The sequence below is a fragment of the Plasmodium brasilianum genome, chromosome 14 (genome assembly GCF_023973825.1).
Source record: "Plasmodium brasilianum strain Bolivian I chromosome 14, whole genome shotgun sequence".
Classification (NCBI taxonomy): Eukaryota; Apicomplexa; class Aconoidasida; order Haemosporida; family Plasmodiidae; genus Plasmodium; species Plasmodium brasilianum.
In genome coordinates, this window is record NC_090127.1 from 21,844 (window position 1) to 44,937 (window position 23,094).

The 23,094-nt window shown below is 18.9% G+C and overlaps 3 protein-coding genes across 3 annotated transcripts; 1 reads left to right on the top strand and 2 right to left on the bottom strand.

The window, feature by feature from the left end:
- Positions 1–1,213: 1,213 nt before the first annotated feature.
- On the bottom strand, positions 1,214–5,122 carry MKS88_005233 (fam-l protein; the record flags this gene model as incomplete). Its single annotated transcript, XM_067218476.1, has 3 exons — positions 1,214–1,542; positions 4,283–4,892; positions 5,018–5,122. 3 exons carry the CDS (start codon positions 5,120–5,122, stop codon positions 1,214–1,216), a joined length of 1,044 nt encoding a protein of 347 aa, XP_067070448.1.
- A 9,962-nt stretch (positions 5,123–15,084) lies between these two features.
- MKS88_005234 (uncharacterized protein) lies at positions 15,085–15,671 on the bottom strand (the record flags this gene model as incomplete). The annotated part of the gene is made up of 2 exons (XM_067218477.1): positions 15,085–15,228; positions 15,516–15,671. 2 exons carry the CDS (start codon positions 15,669–15,671, stop codon positions 15,085–15,087), a joined length of 300 nt encoding a protein of 99 aa, XP_067070449.1.
- A 3,680-nt stretch (positions 15,672–19,351) lies between these two features.
- On the top strand, positions 19,352–21,079 carry MKS88_005235 (PIR protein; the record flags this gene model as incomplete). The annotated part of the gene is made up of 3 exons (XM_067218478.1): positions 19,352–19,378; positions 19,520–20,731; positions 20,915–21,079. 3 exons carry the CDS (start codon positions 19,352–19,354, stop codon positions 21,077–21,079), a joined length of 1,404 nt encoding a protein of 467 aa, XP_067070450.1.
- Positions 21,080–23,094: the final 2,015 nt, after the last annotated feature.

Here is a 23,094-nt window from a genome sequence, read left to right on the forward strand (position 1 = left end):
CATTGTAACACATATTATATTTACATATACTTACATACTTAAAAATGAACAACTATATATATCTGTTTATAATCGTCAAATATTAGGACTTAATACACTTGTAGTTTCTTATTTCCTTTCTATAATATTCATATGTCTATGAAAAATATAATATATATATTTATAAATAATATAGATAAAAAAACAGATAAATAATCTTTATTTTTTTAAACTATTGGTGAAATATTATTTTTAAAATATATTGCAAAAATTTATATACACTAAAATGTTAATGTATTATTAAATATGTAATATTTAGACTATCATCTTTTCATGTAATAACTGTCATATTAACATAAATATCTAACAGAAATATTTATTTATAATTTCATTGTAAATCTTTATAATAATATAATAATGTATGATAAAACAACATGAACTTTCTTAAATGAATACAGTTCATTCCTACTGATATACTATATATGCAACTGAAACATTATATAATATATTAATAAATTGATAATTTTTTTCTATAATTATAAATTATTATAATTTTTCATAATGAAAGAACAATGTTGTTTACAAACATTATTAATAAATATTATTGTATATAAATGGTAGAGAATATAAAATACAATATAATATGTCTGTAAAATTAAGTTCAATTCATACTATAATAATTTATCCTTAAGGATTTCACTTATTCTTTTAATAAAATAACATACATATCTATTTTAAAATATTTAGTTTTGTACGGAATGATAAAATATGTAATTTTTTCTATTTTGAATTTGTGAAGATACATTTTCAGAAGAATTTTCTAATGATTCATTTATTACTTCTACATTAATATTTTTGTAATTTTTCTTTATCTTTCTAATATGTCTATCCAAACAATATCCAAGCGTAGAAAACTGTTATTTAAAAGGAAAAAAATCGATTAATAATTATATATATGTTAAATTTTAAACATCGTGGAAAAAGAATAAATGTTAGAATGTTAGAATATTCATATTTATAAAGGGAACAGTTTCTGTATTACTTTATATATAAATATACAAATAAGTATTATTCCAAATGATGCGCAACACACAGATAGAGGAATAAAATATTCTGAATAATCAATTTCAGAATTTTTACAGCTCTTCGGTATCCAATCATAAGGTAAAGGATAAGTCCTTAGATTATTTTTTTTCCTTAGGCACCAGTCTTTTTTTTTTTTTTGTCCTTCTATTTATGTTTCAACATTACTTAATATGATCCATAATGATTCTATGTATTTATCCCATAATGTATTATTATTTTGACAGGATCCCCCAGAAGTACAAATTAGTTTTTTATTGTTTAACCAATCATTCAAATAATCACACAACGAAGTATTCCCCTTCTCCAATTCATGCCAAATACGAGAATTTTCATAGTATTCAGTTAGCGATAACGAAATACTTCTCAGAAGTGGATCACTAGAATCTAAAACACCTGTTAATTTAGCATCGTCTACTCTGCTAAATTTACTGGGATTTTTATAAAAGAATTGATAACAGTGCTCTTTTGTAAATGTTCCTGAATTTTGAATTGTAAATAGGAAAATTAAACATATATATATATATATATATATAAAAAGAAATATTAAAATAACCTTCAGTTATGAAAAAATTATAATATGCATGTAAAGAATGGAATTAAAGCTTTCAGAAGAAAAAACAAAAATATTACTTCTGCCATTTTAAAAGAAACTTTTTGAATTATAAAATTTCTGTATTTACTTATATTACAATGTATTACAGTATGTAAATATATTTACAAAAAAAAAAAAAAAAATACTTCAGAATTTATGCTTATATATAAGTATAATCCAATATTAACAAGGTGACATAAAAATACATTTGATGTATTATTCTTGAAATTATTATTGACTAAAAAATAAAAACAATTATATATCAATAAATTTTATTAATTTTACTAAGAATTTTTACAAAATAGTCATAATTAAATTATGCTTACTCAGTATTGTTTATATATATTTTCTGTAGTACAATTTTTACCTTCTAGTAGAAATTAATTTTAAGATTGTTATTCAAAAAGTACAAAAATGGCATTATAAGTGTTCCTATATTTTATTTTAATAATATTAAAGAAACGTAAAATTAGTAAAATAAATACTTAATAATCACAAGAAATGCATTGTCAGTTTTTCTAACATGATATTATGTAGTAGTATAAGGTTTATTCTACTAATTAATTTAGATATGTACATTTATCATGTAGAAAGATTATATAATGCCAAAGTAATTTTTTTGCAATTATTATAAAAAAAATATTTAAAATAAAGATAAAATGGTTCATAACATTTAATATAATCCTTAATAATTAGATTATTCCTTCATTATATAAAAACTAAGAGAATTTAATCTCCTCCTTTTGCTCCACTATATTAATATCTCACTTTTTGAACTCTTTTATGCATTAAACGTTTAATATAAAATTATAAATTTACTGATATTTGATAATCATACTTTTATATATTATTTAATTTCAGGAAAATAAATATAGATATATAAATATGAGTTATATATATTTCTATATATTACAAAATAAAAAAAAAGCAAGTATTCTTTCATTGAATAAAATATACATTATAAAGTGTATATAAATTTTCTAACTAAAACATATTTTGATATTATATTAATGTTTTCATTTAAATATATAAGAAATCAAATATAATTAATTAGATTTGAATAATTAAAAATACTCACAATCTATTTCATTGAAAAATATAAGCAACATATTTACTAAATAATTCACCAAAAATATCCACTGACTATTTAAATAGACCTAATCTAAACTTACAGAGGTAACAGAAATATTGTTATATTTTTATTTGTTATCATTAAAAAAGTAATTTATGTTTTTTCTTTTTACTTTTATTTTGTTTTTAAAATGACACTTAAACGAAATAATTAATTTTTATACATATAAACCATATATAATATTGTAACATTATAAAATAATAAGAACCCTACAACTAATATATATACTCACATAAAAAGCATAGAATATATGTAAATATATTTGTATACATTATTATATGATTCTGGAAATTGGATTATTTATTTTTAATGAATAATTTCATTTTCATCATTATATAACATATATTTAGAAATCTATTATTGCTTAAAAAGCAAAAACACTAGTTAAATAATTTAGAGATATTGAACCTTATTATACGATTAAAATTAATTCTTTAGTTTAATCTTTTAATAACACAATAATATTTAAATATATATATGATATTTACCTATAAATTTTCAAAGTAATATATATTTAATTTTTTCAAAAATTAATTAATTCCTTAATAAAGTAAATCAATAAAATAATAAACGTTTAGAAACCCCAAATTATTAAACTATAATAAATACCTCATATTTAGTAAAATATTATTTTATTATATATTTGTAATATCATACGAATACCTTGAAAAATAAAGGGTATTTTAAAAGATTTCTTAAAATAAATATATTTCATTATATATTTATAATTGATAATATCGTATAGAGTAAACATTAAGTTTTCTTTCATTTTTAAAAAAAACATAAAAATATACGGAAACGAGGCCATTAATTCACTTTGCTTCTTCACACGCAAAACAAGACACACTTATTTTTAATTTAAAACTAAACATTCATTTACTTAATAATTTGAACATATAATAATTTTAAGATGGAACAAGAGAAAAAACAAGTAGTACCAATTCTTATAGTTCAAATATATATTAAGACATTATTTGGATAAAATTACGTAAGTAACCCTATTATTTATTAAGTATGAAGCACTTATACTTACATATATATATATAGTACAAAGCTATTGAAATCCTGTCACACATATACATATACCCATATATATATATATTAAGTCATAACATTTAATTAAACTGAAGAAACACAATAAAAAAAAAATTAAAAAACACTATGATATTCATATTTTCACAAAAATAAGAACTTATATTTTTTTTTTTTGTGTTATCTATATAATAGTCCAGATATATGCAAGTTAACTTATAAACTTCAAGATATTATAAGTATTGTTATTATACGTATCTGTAAAAATATTAAATATACTAGTTCATACTGAATATTTCAGTATATAAAGATATTTCTTAATTATTATTTATGTTACCTTTTTCTGAACTTAATTTTTTCATATTTCTTAACTTTCTTATGATAATAAAAGGTTGCCATTAAAAATATGACACCCAATATGAAGATAGGTAAGAAATATATTATAATTACATATAACGTACTTAATGAATTATCCCCTGTACCAAATATAGCTTTCCACAAAAATCCTAAAGTTCCTTCTCCTATAGTATCCAAAGTGCTTTTTAAATTTCTAAAACTGGACCAAGAACTAAATACATTCAATAACCCTTTTTTAAGTGCCATATCCAATGAAAAATTTAATATGAGGCAAAATGATAACAATAAGAACAATATTAATGGTAAAACAAGTCGTAATCCGTATTTTTTACGTATTATTTTTTTGTAAAACTTATCACTAATTGTCTTGTTATTTTTAATAAAATCTATGTAATCAAGGTTCTTGAATATTTTTTTTTCAAGATGGGAATATTCCTTTGTTTCATATATACAAGATTTACTTTGCTTATCTTTATTATCGCCCCGAGAATTATTTAATAAACGTACATCATAAATTTTGTTTTTCCCTGTGAGTTCTTCATTATTATTACACCTGTTTTTTTTTTCATTCACTTTATTATATGCCATAACTTCTTTTATATTTGCAATATCTGAATCCTCATCTTGTTTATGCTTTGTTAGTAAACGGTAAGTTCTTCCCTTTAATGTTTTACGAAAGTGAAAGTTCTCGTCCAAAGATTTATTAAATATGCTCTAAAAAAGAAAAGTTCAAATATTTGCTTATTTATTGAATAAATAATCTAACAAAAAAAAAAAATTTATTAATAAAAATCGAAAAATATGAATTATACAATTATCCGTAAATAATATTATCATACAGAATCACTGCAAAAAGGATATATACAACCTAAAAGCATAAAACCAGCAACGTTAATAAATAAGAGTGATTTAATTTGTTCCCTTATTATATAGTTATTTAACATTATTATATGTTCTTAATGGAGTAAAATAACATTACTTCTGTATACTCTTAAATACAAAGAATCATATATTTCAATTTTTAATTTATTTTTTATCAAATTATTATGAAAAGATAATATATATAACTATAAGATATTTTTACTATGAAAACAAAGAAAAATAGCATTAACAAAAAATTACAAAATTTTTATCATAATGATATTCATAAAAAACTAACTTTAATAAAAATTATATGATTTGAAATAATTAATAAATATTCAAAACATATTAAATAATTATTTAATATATTTGAAGAATTAGATAATTCATTTATTAAATTCTTTCAAAATAAAATGAAAAAAAAAAAAAAATTATTTATATTCCTAAATATTAATTTTACATAGAATATAGAACCTAGAGAATATAGATAATTCCCTTATCTACGTATTAAGGAAATAATAACTATTTTTAATTATGTTTTCTTATTAATAATTATATTTTAATAAATATTATTTTCAAAAAATAATTATTACTAATAAATTAATAATTATTATCATATTATTATAATAATAACAAATGAAGAAAAAAATATTTTTTTTGTCACGTTATTTATAGCACATTCTTTAGTACTACTTCACTATGGGCATTTATTTATATATTATAATATATTCAAAACGTCGAAATTCAAGTATATTACCTAATATATGTGAAAAAATAAATTTAAAAGTAATAACATGCTTAATTTTTATTTTTCTGCAGTAATATTTGAAAACTATAATTCTTCATTAAGCTTATTTTATATTATTATTTCTAATTAAACAAACTTTTATTAATCTACTTAATTTTTTTATTAATGAAATTTATTTAAAAAGAAAAGTGAATATAGTAAAAAAAAAAAAAAAAAAAAAAGAGAGGGAACGAGAAAGAAATAGAAAAATTAAAGATGATATTTTTTCAGAAATATTTCATAAATTTTTATTAGTTTAAAAATGTATTACACAAAATAAATTAACAAGCAGAATAATATACGGGTTTAAATCTCTATATACCATAGGAGATAAAATTACAATATATTCTACAAAAATATATGATTTAGTTATTATACAATTTTTATTTATAGAACAAATATATTATTTTTTATTTATTCTTTTAAAAATACATAATTCGTAGAACATATTTTAAAAGTGCAGCATAATGCAACGACACTAATATATATATATAAATAATATTTTATTAAAAATTATTTTAGAGGAAAAAAATGCTATGAGTAAATATATCTGTTCCTTATGTATTATAATTCTGGAAAGGCCTATTATAAAAACATTTTATATTCCAAAACGTATCGTAATCATCTAAAATATAAAACTAGATTACTGTTCCTTCTAAATATTGTGCTTTCAAGTGAATAATAAAAAAACAGAAAAAAATAGATAAAATTAAAATATTATTTCTAATTTACAAAACAGAACAACTACAATTATATTTTTTTCATATACATCACTTTCCTTAAAATATTTATGAAGAAACTTATATAGTTTTCTTTATGTTCTGGTTCAATTTTTTCGTCTCACTTTTTTACTCTTAGTTAATTGTTCTCCATAAAATACACGTTACCTGATTTTAAAAATTTATAATAATCCACATACATAAATTATATAATAAATTATAAAAAATTATAGAACTATATAATAATATTTTGCTTAATATTTACTTATGAATACGTTTTTGCATTTCTAGAATTATTCATTATTTCTAAGTAATCTTATGTGTCTTGCCTTTAAAAAATATAAATATAAATATATACATTATTTATGTATTTGCTAAATTAGAAAATCACAAAAAAATAGTTTATTTCCCTTGTAAAATATTAAATATTTTCCTTATTATGAATATAAACTATAATCTAATCGTATTCTTATAAAAATATACATATAAATAAAATTTACATACTTCCCACAACCTATTTTATGTTTCATAAATTATATCATTAATATTTAATCAATCCAAATAAAACAACATATAAATAAAAAAATAACAATTTTCAATTTGCAAAATATTTTTTTCATATTTATACTAGCTAAATATTACAGTTTAACTAAAAAGCTAAATATTCATTTAAATATACAATTTTATCAAATTTAAGGTATTAATTAAATAACGTCAAGTATAATTCATTTAAAAATATATATACGTATGCTTTTCTGAAAAAAAATAGCTTGTAAATTTCTCGCTTTTTATATATTAAAGGTAAATTATTCGTTTTACTATTTCAGAAAAATCCCCATATATCAATTAGTACATATAACCCTAGCAAATATTCTGAAATTTTTGATCAATTATATAATAGTTGTAAAAATATATATGTTATTCAAAATGGTAATAGCATTTATAATCAAAAGTAAAACATTAAAAATGAATATGATATTTATAAAAATAATATTACTAATCCCAAAAGTTTAATATTCATAAAATTATAAATAAGCATAAAAATTCTCCTTTTCAGTGAACCAAAATTATTGTAAAAACTTCATTCTGGTGTTTACTGTAAATACAAAATGCAGCTTCCGAATTTATTGAGTAAGAATTCTTTAAGTATTTTACTTTAATTACATTACCATTTATTGAGATGTCTTTCCTACTTTTTCTTTTATCAACACTAAAATTATTCCAATTAAAAATATAAATATAATTATATTATCTATATAATCTATTATAACAAGAAACTACAGTTTTAATATTGTTCTATTTGCAGATATGTAATTTATTTTAATACTAGTTTACTTCACAGGGATTTGATATTTTCCTCAATCAAAAAAAATATAAATATGCTGAAATATCCCAATGAACAAAATTTCCAAGTAATTATAAATCGTTCTACACATAATCAGACACATTCTATTAACAGCACATATTATATGACATATTATACTCTATAAAATTTTTATTTATACATGTTCAATAATTATAATTTATGTGCATATAAAATAAGGAGACAAACAATTTAATTTAAGTGCATTTTGAGAGATACAAAAAAAAAGTGTAAATATATTTTTTTCTAACAAAAACATTTCAAAATCAATAATATATAAATATAATTATAACAGAAATATGAAAAAATATTATATATAATTATCCTTCCAAACTCGTTTAATAAGGTAAAAAAATAATACTATATTAAAAGAAAAAAAATTATGCAAAATTATACGTTAAATGGAAGAAATAGAGAAAATTCAAAAAGGCATTAATTTTAAATGGATATACAATGTCCATACAATTTATAAATTCTGAACATCTAAAGACACATAACATTTTTCATAAGAAATACATCCACATAATATATATAAATGGATATATAACAATAGGAACAAATCAAAGTTAGGATAAGTGTAACATAAACAGTACCTCTAATAGATAAAGAGAATTGCAATTAAATTATTTAAAAATTCACGATAGTAACAATACGACATTTATTAATTTAATATCAATACATAAATAATGAGTATTATATTATGATAATTATATTGTCAAGAATGTGATAAATACTGAAATAAATTCTTAAAATATAATGCCAATAACTTCAGATTTAATGTTAAGTAAATTATCCATAAAACAAAAATATGAAATCCAGTATAATTAAAAGATATTAATTAAAACTTAACAATAGTATCCTGTATTTTACATTAATATAATATAGATATATTTATTTTATTTCATTAGTAGAAGAATTACTTGTAAAGACAAGTTCCTAAGGTAGTGTGATGTAAATCCATATTTATATGTATATCTAAAAGAATAAATGTAAAATTATAATATATTTAATATAAAATAAATTTTTTCATTGTATTTATCATATATACCTTGCTTTAAGTCTGATTCGTTATTAGAATATATTAATTATTATATACACTAGTGTAAAATAATATAAAGCATAAATTTTGTTACACTACCTCCTTTTAATAATATTATGTATCATAGTTGCTAATTTATGCATCAATGTATATTAAATAAGGAAAAATTATAATATGTTATTCAAGGTAACTAAAGAAGGTTATATAGGATTAATTTTATGTATATTTAAAGAAAAATGCTCTGCATCTTTGTGTGAATATATATTGAAATTCTATTAGTGTATATGATGTGAAAAGTATGCATCTGAAAGATATCACTTTTAATGTTAAATTTTGATTTTTAAGTAAATAAATATGTAAAGAAACAATACATTCCAAATAATAAGAAAAAATATTCAATAACTTATATGTATCGTTATTAATTTTTTATTACTTTTAATTTTATATGACATATAAATTAAAGTATCCTGCAATAAATTTGATCATATATAAAGACAGAATAATTAAAAATACAGTACAGGAGAAGAAATATATAGTTTTATGTATTTATAAAATAGTAAATAATATAAACTAATGAATAAATTAATAAAATATTTCACAATAATTAAATATAAACATCCTATTTTTGTTTTGCTAATTTTTATTTACTCAAATATAAATTTATGCTACAGATATTTCGTTGACACTATTTAACAACCTTTCACTTAACTACAATAGATTCTTCTAATAGAGATACTTGGATATGAAAAAATAAATATATAATTATTTAACAAATATTAAAAATAAAAATACCAATCGAAAATTACAAAAAATAAAATTACGTGTACAATTATATGTGTGTAAAATTTTGAAAGCCAAAATGTATATTTTAAAGAGACAACATTTTATTTACTTATTTTTGATATCCTATATTACATCCCATTTTTAATATTGAAAAATCCATAAAACGAAATATAACAAGAGTTCAAGCTTTATAGTTCTAACCTACTTTTTAGGATTCAACTATTAAAAATGTCGAATTTATATGTAAATACACATATCATGTAAGGAATAAACAAAACATACAATTGAACTATTACTTATAATAAATCCTTCATATATTTTTTATAATATAAAAATAAAATTATGAATATATAAAAACGTTAAGTTTTTTCATCATAGTTTTTATTAAATACTTTATATTATAATGAAACTATATCCAATATTATTTATAATGTAAATGTATGTAGCATATATTTATTTTATAACTGTTATATATATTACTTCCACTTTTACATTAATAATTTTTATCAAATTAATTTTTAAGAATATTACAATAGGATAATTAGCAGACAATTTCTAAAAAATTATTAATATAAATTTTTAACTAGATATTCAAATTAATAATTATTATCAAAATATTTTGTACTTTTATACTAGTGCATATTTTATTTCTAGAATTTTATTCTATAATATATACTTCTTAATATAGTATTTTATCAGTTTATTGTAAATATATTTGTATATTTGTTTTTTTTTTTTTTGAAATAAATTGATTCCCTCTTGAATTATAAAATTTATACATTTTTATCCTCTAAACACACATTTTTTATTACCTTGAATATTAAAAATTAATAATATTTTTATTTGAAACGCGAACTAATATATATAATTTTTAATTACATTTATTTTTATACTTCAATAAGTACTACAATAATATTTATTAAAAAAAAAAAAAAGATAAAATTTTTTTATAGGAATTATAAAATAATTAAAAAAAATTATAAATCAAACCTTTGCTCATATGTACGAAATATAAATTATAAATACCTTACATCAATTATTACAAAAGATTTAACAATTTAAAAAAAACTTATTATAAAACATAATACTTATATGCTCGTCTTTTTTTCGAAAATAGTTAATTTTCCCTTTTTAATCTTGGCTTGGAATTATTCCGATGAAGCAACATACAATTATTATGAATAAATTGCTTCTATTCTTCTTTGTTTTTTTATGCTTTTATACGGAGAATAAAATTTAGTTAATTAATAAATATACTATTCTTGAATGCTTAATTATGTACCTTTATTTTTAGTCAATCCTTTTTGGCAAATCATGGAACAAAGAATGCAAAAAAAATAACGTCATAAATGTACTATATAACATATTATTAAATGCTTAAGCAGAAATATAGGAAGAAAAACAATATGAGATGTTAAAAAAGGAGATATCTGGCGTACTAGACACAAGTGATGATATGTTTGCTAAAAGTTTAGATGCATGAGGGCATGACGAAAAATTCTGAAATTGAAATAATAAATTAATACACAAATATATTTCTCAGAAAAAACATAATGATTTGAAGACGAGAAAAAAATTTCAAAAACAAGATAATGAGCAGAACTCTAAATATAACTTAATAAAATCGCATATATTAAAATATTATGATAACGGTCAAAAATAGATAAAACAGCACAAAATATTAAATAAAGTAAACTCAAAGGTCAAATCAGATTTATTCCATATCATTTCAAGTAATAAATATTATATCTGTTAAATTTCACGATATAGTTAAAACATTTTTATATTTACCAAAAAAATGTAAAGTACTTCCTTCAGCTATGTTAGTCACAAATTTATATATAATATTATATCTACTTTTTACAGTAGTTATGTTTATTACTATATTGTATTGATTAGCAATTTCTATTTATATTGATTTAAATGAATTCAGCTCCCTCTTTCTCTCTCCAATGTTTTACAGATGCAGTTTAAAATTACTAACACACCTTTTTTAAATTAATAAATATAAAATTATGTTATAAATAGATCTATGTCTAGTAATAAATATGAAAAATAGATTTATGGTAAAAATTTATACTTACAAATTATTAAATTCATTACAGTTATTAGAAATTACGCAATATTTTATATGTTTTATAGTAAAAATATATATTCCCCTAATATAGTTATATGATATTTAAGTTTTTTTTTTTTTTTCTTCTTACATTTTAAAAATTTGTCTTACTACAATTCTATATATTCATTGATATAAGTAAATAACATATATATAAATTATTGAATTTAATTTATTAAATTTCCATAAGTTATATAATAATACACATTTTAGCGATATATCTATATAGATATATATATACATTTCTTGAGTATATTTGTGTGAAAAATATTAAAATTTGTAAATTCACAAATTATAACAATGTGAAATTGGTTAAGTTAATATAGTTATCTCATTCTTCTCTTTACGTATGCGTAGTTCCTTTTCTTATTAATTTACACGAGCAAATATCAACATGTAATGTACGTTTTTTAGTAAATTAGCTAAATAAAATATAAATATTCATTAAATAAGTTTATTTAAATGATAAATTGTATATTTTTCTTTATTTTTCTACTTTAGCATTAACTTTGTGTTTATTGAATAACCAACAACTAATCGTCATAGATTCCCCCCTCTAATATACTTATCATCAGAACGCACTATGTTTTTATTATGGATCTAGTTTCCTTCTCTTACTTTAACTTTATTATACTTTTATTAATTTTCTCATTCGAGTAACCTATTTTTCTTTATCATTAATTTATTAACATTTCCAAGTTATGTATATATTGATATTAAACTTACTTCTCTACTATGTGATAGTTATATCACTAAGTAATACTACTATATTAAAAAAGTAATAAAAAAATTAAAAAGAATTTATTTTTTTTTCATGATATGTTACTGTAATTAATTTTCAAAAATAATTTAATATAATATATAATCAGAATAACCGAATTATCAAATTTTATTCATTATGATATATATTATTCTTAATTAATATATGTTCATAGTATTTTTGGAATATATTATTTTTAAAATATATATTAAGTATGGATATTACTTTTCAGCGTTTGTTACTAATTAAATACAAAAAATTAAAAAAATATACTGTTTATCTTTTGTTATATTAAATATATTTATAATATATTAATGTAATTTTAAATTTTACATAAACTCTCTATTTAAAAATTCAACAGAATATATGAACGCGGACAATAATCCTTTATAAACGACTGAGTTACATAAAAAATATACAAATAAATAATACGTATTTATTTCCAAAAAAAATCATATTAAATTTATAAATTCCACTTTGTTTAATTATCTATTAAAAATTATATTAAAAAAGTATAGTTTTAAATATACATTTAAATCGCTTTTATATTTAAAATTATTTCTTTAATTCTATTATGTATGTATATCCGGTAAGTTATTATTCAAGAAATATTCCTAGAAACAATAGTAGTCATCTTTTCATATATCACTTATAATTTTATTGTCTATTCCTAATATATATTAAATTTTGCGTATTAATAGTTTTACATTTGTTTCATGAGTATATTCAGATTATTTTTTTTATTTTTATAAATTTTTTATTTTTTATAGAATAATCCATAATTACATATGCCTTTTTTAATTTTTAGGATAATATAATATATTTCTACTCAGTTCAAACATATATGAAATTGTTTTATTTCACTTATATATTTAAAATAGTTTTTTACTTATATTCATAAAGTCTTTTCACTAATTTTTAGCACCATTTTTAAATGGTATATAGGAAATAGTAAAGATAAATAGCTATAATTATATGCGTAAAAAATTAAATTAAACACATAAATCATATATGCGCTATATGTTATACATTAATTACATATAAATTCCAAAATTTTTCTACATGTTATTCCTTTAAGAACATTCCTAAATATTATATCATTTACGTAAAATTAATATTCCTTAAAAAATAAAAATGTACTCAATTAAATAATATAAAAATATGTAAATTGTATTAAGGATATAGAAAATAATTTAATAAAAAGCAATTATAAAATTAATAGTTATTTAAAATTATATAAACTTTTATAACTTATTATAATTATGCAAAATTGTACTTATTCTACATATTATATATTCAATACATTTTTACAAAAAAATACATATAACTCATAAGTTAAATTAAAACTTATATATAATAATAATATATTTATAATTCCATATATGTTACTATTTAAATTATATGTATTTCAAATAATTAGCTTGTTAAACTTACAAATACGCGAAATTCAATCATTTTTCTACTTCTTAAACATAACTGAATCTGTAATAATATATATATTATTTTTTTTTGTGGTTTATACTATATTAAAATAACAATATATTTTAAAATACAAAAAATCCTATTTATTTTTATACACATAAAATACAACATTTGTATATTATTAAATAATACAATTAAAGAAAAAACAATTATAAAAAATCAAATTACCTTACTAAAAACCAACGTAAATAAAGATGTTCTTCTTTATATAAAAAAATAATATACAAGTTGAAATTGAAATAACAATTATTCATCTTTTAGCTAATTTCTTTTTTATATTATGTACTTATTAAATATATTTAAGAATAAACCAACTTTTTTATTGTGCATATCATCGTTCTTATAGTTTTGATGGGTTTTTTACAAGTTATTCCTTATGTTTTTATATAGTATAATAAGATATACATATTTTCTTTATTCTAGAATTACTATAAAATATATTTGAAACATTCTTTACTATTATTTCCGTTGTACTTCTTAAACGTGATATATACTTTTTTCATTTTTCAAGCGTTTGTTATTAAAACAGTTTTCAAAAATATTAAACTAAGATACATATTAACTACTAAATATATATAGACTTAATATGTCTTACAATTATGAATTTTTACGAAAGATAACAAATAGATATTTACACAATTTATTTGTAAATATAAATAGATGTTATTCTTTGTAGATAAGGAATAACGTAAAAAAAATAACAAGCAATGAAGAACCAACGTAAACAACAATGTAAAAAAAATCTCTTTCTAATCTATCTTTTCGTATTAATGTTCTTATTTTAGATTCTATAATATTTCTTTATTTATTTCTTATAACATCAAGCACAATTCATGTAACTTCAAACATATTTTCTTTGCTTTCAATGGGCTTTTAATTTATACGTACCATTTTATATAAGACATTATATGGATAATATATTTCATTACTTTTGAAATAATTTGGATATATTTTTTTATAAATTAAAATGTGTCCCCTAAAAAACGAACACTATTCCTACATATAATTTTTATATAAATTGTTAATATATTTAAAGCACTTGAAATTCACCTTACAATTATTATTCTTACTATTTTCAGCAGAACATTTAATTATATAAGGATAATTTTTTAAATGATCATGCATATACTTCTCTTCTTTCTATATTTTAATGTTAAATATATGTATGTAACATTGACAAGATGTACTTTATAAATCTATTAAATTAATATCATTTACGTCCGTAAAAAATTTCTTAATTTCAGTTTAACTAAAAACTTTTTCTATTAATACCAAATGCATTCTTTATAATACAGAAGATGCAATACTACGAATAAGAGTAACGGTCTACGAACCTTTCTCCATATTAGCACTAGATAATTTAAGTTTGTTGATAATTTTTTTACAAAAACTTTTAATATTTTTATTAGTTATATCTAACTTAGTACATTAAGCATTAGTATTATTTCTGTTTTGTTATCACTACGAATTTCATCATATTTTCTATTTGATGACACTTCCGTAAATATACCTTCATAAAAATTAAAAAACAACTGAACTGTACAATCATATAAATCCTTTCGTCCTTGCAACAGTTTTTTCATTTCACTTTATTAGAAATATAACACATAAATGATGAACAATTTATAATTTTTATAATAAAAAATAAAAATGTATTTATTCTTTCCCTTATAAAATTGTCCATTATACTTAAAAATATGATAATTATATAAAGAATAATCCTTATTACAAAATTATATATGTACGTAATATATAACGATTTCTAAACTTTTGAAATGTTAAGCATTTTTCTATATTAATTATAAGATGCAGACAAATACATATTAGTAAGAATAGCTTATAAATCATCCGTTAACATATAATTGTAGTAGTACTAACATTATTATACAAAAAAAGCATTTTCTGTAATGTAAGAAATTAAATAAAAATTAGGAGTTCAATTTCCTCATAAAGTGAAGCATTATAAGACAATTTATTTCTCTTTTAAATGGTAATTTATTAGACGTATTTTATAAATCACTATTAATAATACATAATAGAACAAATCGTATTTATAATATATAATAATAATCTGTATTTTCTATTAAAATGCTTAATGAGTAATACTATTTAATTATTTAAAAAAACATGTACACAAATATATATCTCTTATACAAAATATAATGAATATAATTTTCTAAAAATAAAAAGCGCTCAACTTCATATATATAGAATTCCAATCATTCTATTAATCTACATTTATATTTTATAAAAATATATATGTGCCATTATACGTTTTTTACTTAATTTTTATTAAAGAATGAAATAAATCGTAAACATTATTATAAATTGGTAAATATTGTATAATATAAATAATAGCTATCTGATTACATAAAAAAATATTTGTTAATACTGAAAATTATTAATTATAATGTTCTTATTTAAAAAGAAGAACATATTTTATTGTTATGAAAATGTTTTCTCTATCTATATTAATTTTAACTTATAGTTAATTATATTAAATATTACTTTATTATGTAATACTATAGTCCCCATTTAACATATGGACTTTGAAATATTATTATATAGCTATAGTTAAAATAAACGGTACTATAAATTATTGGACATAAAGTGATATTTCAAATTAAGCCCAAATTTTTTCTCTTAAAAAATTGAAATTAACAATAACGAAATGTTTTTTTTATATTTCTTGCATTGTAAAAATATGTTGTGGATTATATTTAAAACATAATGATATACTTTACTCAAAATATATATTACGTTTTAAAAAAATATTTATGACAATTATTTTTCTTTTTTCCTTGGTGAAATAATAATAATATTAAATTATTTTATTATATTTTTTAATTATATATTTTCACATATTTTATTCATTTCTGTTACACTATATATTATTAATACTAAATGATATTTATTCCAAAGAAAAAAAATCATACAAATATTTTAAGAAAATATTATTTTTTTTTAACTATGTGTCTTCTGAAATAATACCAAATCACAATTCACAATAAATATTGAATATACAATAAGATTGTATTTTTGTTGTTTTAACTGTTATCCCAATTTTAATGAATATTTAAATATATATTATATGAAATATTCAAAACTAAATTTATTATAAATATTATTAGCTTCATTTTCGCATTCAATATTACAATATAAAAAAAAAAACAAAAAAGCATCAATATATGCATTAACAAGATAATTTTATAAGAATATATTATAAAAAAAAATTGAACATATTAGTTTGAATCACCGAACAATTACACATATAATAAAAAGAATTAAATACATTATAACAATTTAACAGTGGTTATATTTAAAATTATTTAATTATGCTGTTAAAGACTACTACAATATTCATTCATATATCATACAAAAAAAATAAGTAAAATGAAATTTTTACTAAAATCAATAAATAACAAATTTTAAAGAAAATATATTATGTATAACTAAGATGCTACACTAGCACAACTTGAATTATATTACTTTCAATTAAAAGATTTATAAAAATCTTAATAAAATTATTTAAATAAATAATGGTCTCATACGCAAAAATCATTGCCATAATCGAATATACCTTGTAAAAAATATAATATAAATGAAAATATAACAAAATATATTTAAAAAAGTATGTATAATATTGGTAATTTTACTTTTGATACATACTACGTGTTAATTACAGTTTATTGTACTTATATCATAATAATTAATTATAAATCATTTATGTGTAAACTTTCATAAAATTTTAGTACTCCGTATTATAACAAAATAAACAATAAAATATAATAATTTTAAGGAAAAAGAAATATATAATATAACTAAAAAGTAAAAAAAATTATATAAAATTAAATATACATTATTGTGTTATTTTGAAAAAACAGATAAAATAATTATATCATACACAATACTCCTAGAAAATAGAAATTCGTAAAAATTACATATATAATACGGATAGTACCTTATACCATATTTTTATTCCAATAATTTTATGATCTTATGGGACTATATGGAACATAATTTACTTGAATGCATACAAAATAAATATTTTCTATTGCAAAAAATTATCTACAAAAAAAAATGAAAAGAATTTTTTATTATAATTTTACTATACTTTAGGATCAATACATTTTTAAGTAATATAAGATGTATAAATGAGATATCATAAAATTCTTGTGAATCTCACAAAACTATAATTATTCTTTTCATAGCACTTTTATATCCTGAACATAATAAAAACAATATTTGGCATATATTAAATCTTTAATTTATATTATATCAGTTCATTTTAATATTATCATAAAATAATATTTTTATTATGATAAATATATAAAAGTGTTCAATCTTCCTTTTTTTAATAATATTTTTTTATTTTATAATTTAATGTAATATTTTTTTTTCTTTTTATACTCGTATTTTTAATATTTTACATACATAAAAATCTATATATTATTTAAAGATAAACATAATGCAAATAAAAAAAAAAAATAATAAATAATATTATATTATATATAATGCATGGAAATTTAAGGAACCATTTTCTTATAATAAATTCATTCCTAATTCAAGTAGCACAATTACAATTGTTAAACATTTTCTAGTAATTATTATTTTTTTATCTAATTTAAAACCATTTATTTTTTATGTTTCATATATATTCCTTATATTTTACTTCTGTCACATTTATATAAAAAAATTTTTACGTAGTTATTCACATAATTTTGATAAAAAAAAAATATATAATACAATAACATCCACAAGAGTTTCTATAGAATAATTATATTAAAATATCACTACACATAAAATCCATATAATTGTTTATAATGAAGAAATAATTATTAATCGGAAATTTATATATAGACAATATATTTAAAGGAAAAAATGGATAAATACATATATTAAAAGAATAAAAAAAAAAATTTTGTATTATGTAACTTTTTAGCAGGATAAATAAAATATTTACAAATAATATATTAATATTTAATACTTTAGTTTTTGCAGTATAATTGTAATCTTGTTATTCATTTTATTCGTTTGAAAATTAAAAACTAATATATTATTAGATGAAAGAGATGTTAAGGAATATTAATCTTTAACAAGAATTATCTAATATCTTCAACTAACAAATATTTATATATTTTGAAAATTTTATATAAAAAAATACACAAAATATCATTAATTTTTATATTTTTATTTTTATATATTTTCAAATGAATATTTAATGTGATGACATTTTTTTTTATTTTACATTTCTCAAATAAATATGTCAACTACTAATGATAATTCATGGGTATATATCAATTATTATATAAAAATATTATTAACATCTTACAATTTTAGTATTACATGCTAATGAAATAAATTTAGAAACACTTCTATAATAAGAAATTATAAATTTACATCTAATTAATTATCTCCGTTTCATTTTTAGGATAAAATTTTAGTAGGATCACCTTCATATAATATATATAAAGAATTTGATAGTGAAGTTAAGGAAGAGATATATAATAAATATTGTATTGAATTCAATAATCAACAAGATGAAATAAGTAGACAGGGATGTAGCCTTTGTAAAAAAATTGCAAGAAATGTAGATAAATTATCTAATTACCTCAAAAACATTGAGTATACTCCTCAATGTTCACACTATAAATATTGGGCATATCATAATATAAAAAAAATTTTAGGAGATAATATAGAAAATGAGAAAGCCAAACCTTTAATTAATAAACTATTACAAGCTCAAAATAGTATGAATAAAGATTATTACTTATATTACTGTCAATATAGCTTTGGTGATAATATTTCACAACGATTAAACGATAAGATAAATGAAAAACATTTGCATGATTATTTCAAAAATTATGATAGTATTAAAAAATCTGATACTTGTAAAAATGTTAAACCCGAGGAATATGAAAAATATCTTAATTATATTAATAATTTATATAATAAATATAGGTCAGAGAAGGAATGTTGTGATGGATCATGGCAGTATGAGTGTTTCGATTATTTTAACTGTTCTGATGAGTTTGATCCTAGTAAACTCTTATCTTCATTAACATCTAAGGGAAATAAAGACTGTGATAACTTAAAAATATTTGAAAAACCATTAACATTCTTTAATTCAGATAATTCTGAGAGTTCCCAAATAGATATTAAAAATTCAATATATCATGTTAAGTGTACAGATATTCCAACTGATAGACTTGATAATAACAAACCCATAGGAGGAACAATTAGATGTCATGTTCTTCCATCATTTCCAGCATCTCTTAATAATCGTTCTTCATCATTTACTCATCGTCCTCCTGAACATGCTCCTTTTACGATAGATGGACATATTGTAACTCCTGTAACTACAGAATTACAGCGTGATAACCAAGTATCAAGCGGAAGCTCAAAACAACAAAATCATTCATCCAATTTACATGCATCAGGTGTAATTAAAGATAAGAGTGCTGAAAAAGATACTCCGTGTGAAAATCCACAATTAGCAAGAGATGAATCAGGAGCCTGTATAGAACCAGATGTACGTAAAACTAATACTATTGGAGTAAAATTGAACGTGTTCGCACCAGGAAAAACAATTATAATCAGACTAAATCCTAATTCTTATATGTACAAAAACAATTTTTTTCGCGTTGGAATCGCATTTACTCTCATAGCGGGAATAATTTTCACTATTTTACTTTTTTATAAAGTAAATGAATGTTCCTCAATAGAATCCCACATATATTAATTTACTATTTTTAATTTTTATAAAATTTTATAATTACAAAAAAAATATATTCAATATATTCTTTATTATTCATTTTTATATTAGTTTACTCCCTTCGGAAGATGTTTTCATAAAAAAGTACCAAGGAAAAAAAGAATTGACGATTATTATGATGATCCGTATATGCGTCAGTTTATTATCCGTGCTCCAAAATCTGGCAAAAGAAGAACAGGTAATAGGGGTTTACAATTCTCTTATTACTCTAGGTGAAATATTGCTTATTGATTACAAATAAAATACAAAATCTTTTAAAAAAAGAATCCTGAAAAGTGGACATAAGGAGGTGATACTCGTACTAATATTTAGTAATAGAAAAAATATAATAAAATGAATTATATTCAAATAATACATAAAACAAATCTATTAAGCATACTTTCAATAACTGAAGAATCTCCCAACCATATTAATTATGTATTATTATAACTTTGTAGTAGAATGTATAAAATGAAAAAAAATTGCATACATAGGTATCAAAAAAATTTAATAATGAATAAAGAAAAAAAATTTTTTAATCTAAGGAAAAACGAAGATATCTTTGGTAAATTTACATAGAAATATTTTTATTAAAGAAAATAAACTTTTTTAGGAATTATGTTTGTAATTTTAAATTTCTCTGCATATTCCATTTTTTATTTAAATTTAATAATTAAAACTCATTAATTTATTTAGTTCCTTGTTTTTCATTTTTTTTTTTTTAATCTTCTATTTATATAATTATGTGGTAAACTTAAAAAATATTTATTCTATAAAACACCAATAATGGATTTTCCATAGATACACTTAAACAACATTAAAAGTTTAAAAAATCTTTATGAATTACGATAATATAATATTTACAATAATATGAAATTTTATCATTTTAACAATTAAAATTTCTATAAAGTGGACGTAGCTTTTTTATTTTTGAAAAATAAGCATAGTTTTCTTAAAAAATAGTGTAAAATAAAATGAATTAAGGTTTAATTAAAAGAAAAAAGAAAAATTGAATTATTATTTCAATGCATTAATCTAATTACTCAAACCTTTTTGATATTATAACAAACAGAATTAAGGATATTTCCATATAAAACATAAAATCCATATTATTTGTAGAAATTGTACATAAGACGATTATCTATAATACATTAAAAAATATATTATTTTTCTTATTTTATTATGTATATAAAAATTATGAGGTATTTTATTAAAAAATATATTTGAAATATTAATAGGCAATTAAATTCATTTAAATGATTATAATATTATAATCTAATCGAGCTGTATTTTTAATATTACACATAAAAAAAAGCTTAGGAATTTTTTTAGAAAATATTTATATTTGAAATATACAATAAATATTCCTTTTTTCATATGTAATAACTTTATTTGATACATGTATATATTTAGCATATTCACTATGAAGTAGCAGTATATAAAATATATCCTTAAATATACATTAATTGAATATTATAATAATGTTGTTCAATTATTTCATTAGTAGCTAACAATAAAAACGATATTAATATATTTTATATCACTTAATTTGGATTTCATTATATAATTTTATTTCTAAATTGTTACAAATATAAAAGTATTCTTCTGTTTATCTCTCTATCTTTTCATACTAATGAATTTAAACTTTTTTAAAATATATTTTATACTAAAAATAAAATTTCTAATTCATTTTTTTAAGGTCCTTTTTCTGTATTTTTAATAAAAAATAAACCAAAGTATGAGGAAATCTTCATAATTATAAAAAAATGAAATACTATGATCATATGGTTTAAATGGTACAGAAATTAAAGGAAATAAATTATATTAATAAGCGCATGAAAAAAAATTATTAAATAGCGCAATTATAAATAGTAACATCTTCATGATAATAACTATTTTATCCTAATTTTAAAGCTCTTACTTTTTACGTATTATATTTAAACTTCAGTTATATTATTATTTCATGTATATATATTGAAAATTTTAATATACTGTCTCTGCTTATTTAGGTAAAATACTTATACTATAACTCCTAAAAAATGAGGAATAGAATAATTATATATTGTACTTCTAAATATCAAAATCAAATAATTTTCTGTGGAAAATAAATTTTTGTTATATAAAAATGTACATATAATGTATATATTATGTTAAAATATATATAAATTTGTTATATATATCTTTGAAAACAATTATTATTCAGTTATTTCCGCATTATTTTAAATTCTGAAGAAATCATATTTTGCTTTATG